The sequence below is a fragment of the Andrographis paniculata genome, unplaced genomic scaffold (assembly GCF_009805555.1).
Source record: "Andrographis paniculata isolate CXL003 unplaced genomic scaffold, ASM980555v1 Contig46END, whole genome shotgun sequence".
Classification (NCBI taxonomy): domain Eukaryota; kingdom Viridiplantae; phylum Streptophyta; class Magnoliopsida; order Lamiales; family Acanthaceae; genus Andrographis; species Andrographis paniculata.
Window position 1 is genome coordinate 1,692,329 of NW_026137580.1, and position 5,193 is coordinate 1,697,521.

A 5,193-nucleotide genomic window follows, 5' to 3' on the forward strand; every position below is an offset into this window, starting at 1 on the left:
AACTCCTCCAAGACTATTGCAGTGGAGTTATGAAAACATAATTGGTTAACATATATACAATTAATATAAATTTTAAACATATCCGATCAAAAAAAGAAAAAAAATTTAAATATATATTCAAGTGTTTTAATAATTATATCTCAATTAAATATATTTTATAAAGAATAAAATTCTATGTAATGCAAATACACAGCATATATTTATACATATTTAACTTGAATCAAATTAATTTTATATAAAAATACATATATAAATAAAGAAATAGAAATAGATAATTATACGCGAGTCTCACCTACAATTTTTGTCAAAAGATTAAAAATTAAGAATGTAATGCAGAACATAGATAAAAAATTAATCAAACACATCTTTTTCTCTTAAAATTTCTAGTAAATATTTGGTCACTGTATATTTAAAAGTCTTTGGAGGCAAATTACTCCTCAAATGTCCGACAACCTAATAACATGCAAACTAAACCAGTAAAATAAATGATACTAGGCGAAACCAAATCTCTTGATAAAGGGCACCTCCATGTCACAAATTCGAAACTTGTCGAGCACCCTCTAAATTTTGCTTTGCCACACAAAACAAGTCTTACCTTGCCGACATAATTTGTAGTCTATTGCGCTCGCTCGATCAGAAGTTTAAAAGATCTCTTCATAGATGAATTGGGCCAATCATATGTCACAGTAGGGGTAGCAATTCAGCTGTTGAGAACTAATGGACAATCTGCACAGTTAACAGGATCATTTAGTCAATAAGAAAACAACTCAGCACATGAAGCATTGCAAAAGGATCTGTAAATTACTGTTAATGAATCCTCCCCCTCCTTCATGTATCCACTTCGTCTTATAATTTTCTTTAAAAAACTTAAGAAAAGAAGAAAAAAGAGATTGCAGGTACATCACAAGCAAGTTACTCGGGGAGTTGATCCACAGCATATATGAAAAACAGCTACTCCCGTTACACCGAATCTTATAATTATAATACATAAAAATCCTCCTAGAACTCAATTGCGCGCATTATATATGTATGGTTCCCACTCTAGAACAATAGGAGTTCATGTGTTCAAGATCAACAGAAAAGATCAGCAATCAAGAAAAGAACAAATGCATAAGTTATGTAAACCACATCATAAAGTTAAACAATCCAACCCGGTGCATTCCATGTATATAAACTTTTAGCAAGGGGTATATGAATCCATCCAAGACACCAAATTTCACTTAGGTGAACCCAAAAGAAATAGATATTTCCATGACTATGTTGAGTACCTGCCCATACATTAAATCAAAACCTTCAACCCTAACCAAACAAGACGAAGGAACCACATATTGTCAATATCACAACAAATAAATTACAGGGAAGCAATTAAAAAACTGCAATTGCATCAGTCTCATTCCAATCCAACTTCTCATGTATTATACACCCCACCCCATACTGAAAATGTTAAACCTTTTTACTTCTAAAGTTCTACGCTTAATCAGGCCGGAATTCTTTCACCAAATTATATACCCTAAGGCCAAAAACAAGTTCTTCTTTCCATATAGGAAAGAATGTGAATCGCATAACATTTCAAAATGTGAAATAGAAGAGTTACAGTAGAATTGCACTCCAACGTCAAGGCTCAAGATAAATTCTATAAAACTCATGGGAATAACCTGGAAAAATTTTATCCATGAGCACAACATAAAAAGCCTAAATGAATGAACGATCAAAAGATGTCACGAACAACAGACTGTAAAACACTTGTCCTCGCTTTACTCCAAAAACAACGGTAGAATCATGCCCATACATTTGATATATAATATATTATATTCGAATTTTGAACAAACAAAAAATAACAAAATGTACCCAGTTTGATGTCGAGCATGGTTTTGATCTTTGGCTAAGCATGCAATCATTGAACGGGCAATATATGTTTCTCAAATACAAAAACAAAGCCTCCAGTATTCACCCCAAAAAAGAACAGTGCCTACATCTAAAGCATATATTATTTTCATTCATATTATCAACTTAACTCCCCAACCCATTACAGGGTGGTACATCTTAAATGAATTTATCATTTCCAACTGCAGACCATATATGACAATTCAGTACAACAGTAACAAATTTCAGGAAATACATTTCTTACAAAGATCGAAGAAACCTAAGACTCTTCCGCTCAACATCAACCTAAACCCATATTAGCGTATGTCTGGTTTAACTTTCACATCTCCATTTGGAAGCATATTTTGCGGCTGCGGAAATCGTCTTGTATCCTGAAGATATAACAAATGGTTCAAAACTAACAAAAATTTTTGTTCACTTGCCAGATCAACCAACACAACAATAAACTCATATTCATTGGTATCATATTAAAAGGGACTTATGGTCCTAGTACCCCACCAATAAAACATCCAACCTATAAGTGTTCAAACCAATCATACATTGGTTGGCTAATTTATATATTTTATTCTCGCATTCCTTAAGGCAGCAGCAAATGAAATGCTGATACATAAATCAAGCCCAAAGTATTCTTACAACATAGATGCTTCAAGAATCTTAAGTTCATTGAATTCAAACACTCAACTTAGCTACACAAAAATAAAATGCTCATGATCACTAACGTCAGATGGAGCAGAGTCATACATATATGATTAGCATATCAATACAAAAATTGGAAAGTTAGGGAACTGAAAAAGCAAATTTAGACACACTCACAGCTGCAGATGCTGCTCGTATGTCCCTATAAGATTCAACTTCATCAGGAAATGTCTGCTCCAGATCCTCAAGCAGATGCCTTCGCAAGGCCTGCATCAAATGAGAATCATAAAATTACCCATTTTTTATATAGAAGACAATAAGGTACATATGGTTTCTATTCTTAGGCTCAGAGACAAGAAAAAGAATCCGATGTTATAGAGAGAATATAAAATATAGCATAAAGGCTAACTTGGCAATCATAAAAATATCAACGACACAATTGAGAATTGTTTGAGTAAGACCTTTTTTGATGCATAGAAAGTGTTATGAAGAAGCCTGAAAGTTTGACTTGACAAATTGGCTAACAAGATGCCGAACTATATCAAGTGCAGAGACCTCACAGTATTCACAGACCAAAAAAGCTAATACTCAAAGTTTAGGGCCCCATTATACAGGACGCGTTTTACTGTGGATTTTCTCAGGGGAGTTGAAAAGTCTTGAAAAAAAAAAAAAAAAAGATGAGTTTAACTATATTCCAAGAACTCACTTATGGTTCAAACCTTCGAAAATGTGTAGAATGATTTGAAATTAAACCAAATTAAGAAAGTAAAGAATTACATAAATGTGCAATTTTAATCCCTCCTTCCAAATTATTCAATCCGAATGTAGCTTGAAAGAACTATGCTAATATGTGAACTAATGAGACGAAACACCTACATAAATAAATAAAAGATTTCATAGAACTATAGAAATGAAGACTAATTATCCTCACCTTGAAAGAATCTGTTTTCCCTTTGGTAATCTGGTTCTTTGCAATGCAACCATTCAACATATCTCGCGTGAATTGATCAGGATTCTTTCCATCATCTATCAAACTTCATTGCAATCCATAAATGCAAGATCAGTTGTATAAATGAATACCTTCTCATAAAAATGATCTAAAATAGGTTCAAGAAAATAGGTATCAATATCAGGAACAAACTTACTTGAGAACCTCCATGGGAATCTGAATGTTACACTTCTCAGCTAATCTTGTCATGTTATCCAGTTCCATAACCAAATTGTTCCTTTTATGCCGACACAGAGCAAAAAAATTAGGGTAAAGTAGTAGGAAAAAAATATAACGAGACCCGTTAGAACATGAAAATCCTCGAAATCCGATTCAAATCATCAATTTCCCAATTAAGAACCGTGTGGTGAAATTCAAATTAAGCCATAAAACCACAACCTGGATACAAACGCTAGTAGAAGAGATTGAAGAGGTGAGAATATAAATCGATTTTACATACATGCGCTGGAGGAGAGGAAGTTGGGAGGCGACGTTGTAGGAGGAGACGGTAAGGTAGAGCTGGTGGAGGATGCCGAGCGTCTTCTGGATCGAATTTATTACTTGAGTCAAGTTTTGCTTAGAATCGTCAATAGGTGTTGCTGCAGTGGTTGCGGAAGAATCCGCCGGTGATGCGTCTGTTGATTGCGATGTCATTATTCCATTCCCACCGCCTCCGATCACCGCCGCCGCCGTTGCGTTGGGATCCATAGTCTACAAAAACAAATACAAGCTTGTTGAACGCGTGATTTCCGTCCGAATCGAGCTTCAATCTTATGAGGGCGACGAATGCAAATTCGGTAGGCTGAGGAAAATTGGATAAGGGTTTTATACGAGTATTAGAAAGTTAGCCCTTTTTCTTAAATTTTATTTAGGGAAAAACATTAATAGTGGTCATTGAAAATATCAACAATCAATTTTCATGTCAATATAAAATAATTCAATCAACTTAGGTGTGTTTGTAAGTGGATTTGGATTTTGAGTTACTGATTTGAATAGTAAAAATTTTGAATTTGAATAGTTGTATGATGCGATGTTCATATGATGTTTTGTTCGTCTCAAAATAATAGTCTGATCTCTACTTTTTTATTTTTTATTACACAATTGCTACTAATTTTTACACTAAGACGCTCACAAAGGTAAAAAAGTATTTTATTCATACTTTTTACCCACTACCAATATAATATTAATATTCCTCAAATTTCGTGTCCAATCCAATTAAGACTATATTTACGGGGACGGAGGAAGTATAATATAAATAATGAAAAATAGGTGTTTGATTTGATATTTTTAGGGAAAAAATATGATAAATAGTGTATTAAAAATCCAATCCCCAAACAAACACACCTTATTTATTAGTTTCACATTAAAAAAATTAACAAAATTCTCTAATGCAAGTATAAGGAAGTTGATGCTACATTTGATTCGAACATATGTAGACACGCTCATATTTGATTCTTCAAATTAAGTAATTTGTTGCCGTAGTTCTCTTCTTTTTTTCATCTTCTTTTTACTTCGGTAATCTCTCTGCGTGTCGTCGGTTTAAGTTATGTGAAAAATTTTGTTATATTTTTACAATTGTTGCATCACAATTCACAGTTGTTAAAGGAAGTCGTTCAAATAGAAGTTTTTTAGTGAAGGGTTTTGTTGCTGGTTTAATTTGATTGTTTTGGACACATTCGTGGAGA

The 5,193-nt window shown here is 33.4% G+C and overlaps 1 protein-coding gene across 3 annotated transcripts; it reads right to left on the reverse strand.

Moving 5' to 3' along the window:
• Positions 1-353: 353 nt before the first annotated feature.
• On the reverse strand, positions 354-4,347 carry LOC127252691 (mediator of RNA polymerase II transcription subunit 10b-like). Of its 3 annotated transcripts, XR_007839118.1 has the most exons (6): positions 3,969-4,345; positions 3,666-3,746; positions 3,452-3,554; positions 2,698-2,787; positions 2,129-2,255; positions 356-726 (listed from the first exon to the last, which is right to left on the reverse strand). XR_007839118.1 is itself a non-coding variant. In XM_051276979.1 (5 exons), exons 1-5 carry the CDS (start codon positions 4,214-4,216, stop codon positions 715-717), a joined length of 534 nt encoding a protein of 177 aa, XP_051132936.1. In that variant the 5' UTR covers positions 4,217-4,347; the 3' UTR covers positions 354-714. The 3 variants fall into 3 exon arrangements, 2 of the variants coding, with proteins under 2 accessions (XP_051132936.1, XP_051132935.1); XM_051276979.1 differs by lacking the exon at positions 2,129-2,255 and having other exon boundaries at positions 354-726; positions 3,969-4,347; XM_051276978.1 differs by lacking the exon at positions 356-726 and having other exon boundaries at positions 1,975-2,255; positions 3,969-4,346.
• Positions 4,348-5,193: the final 846 nt, after the last annotated feature.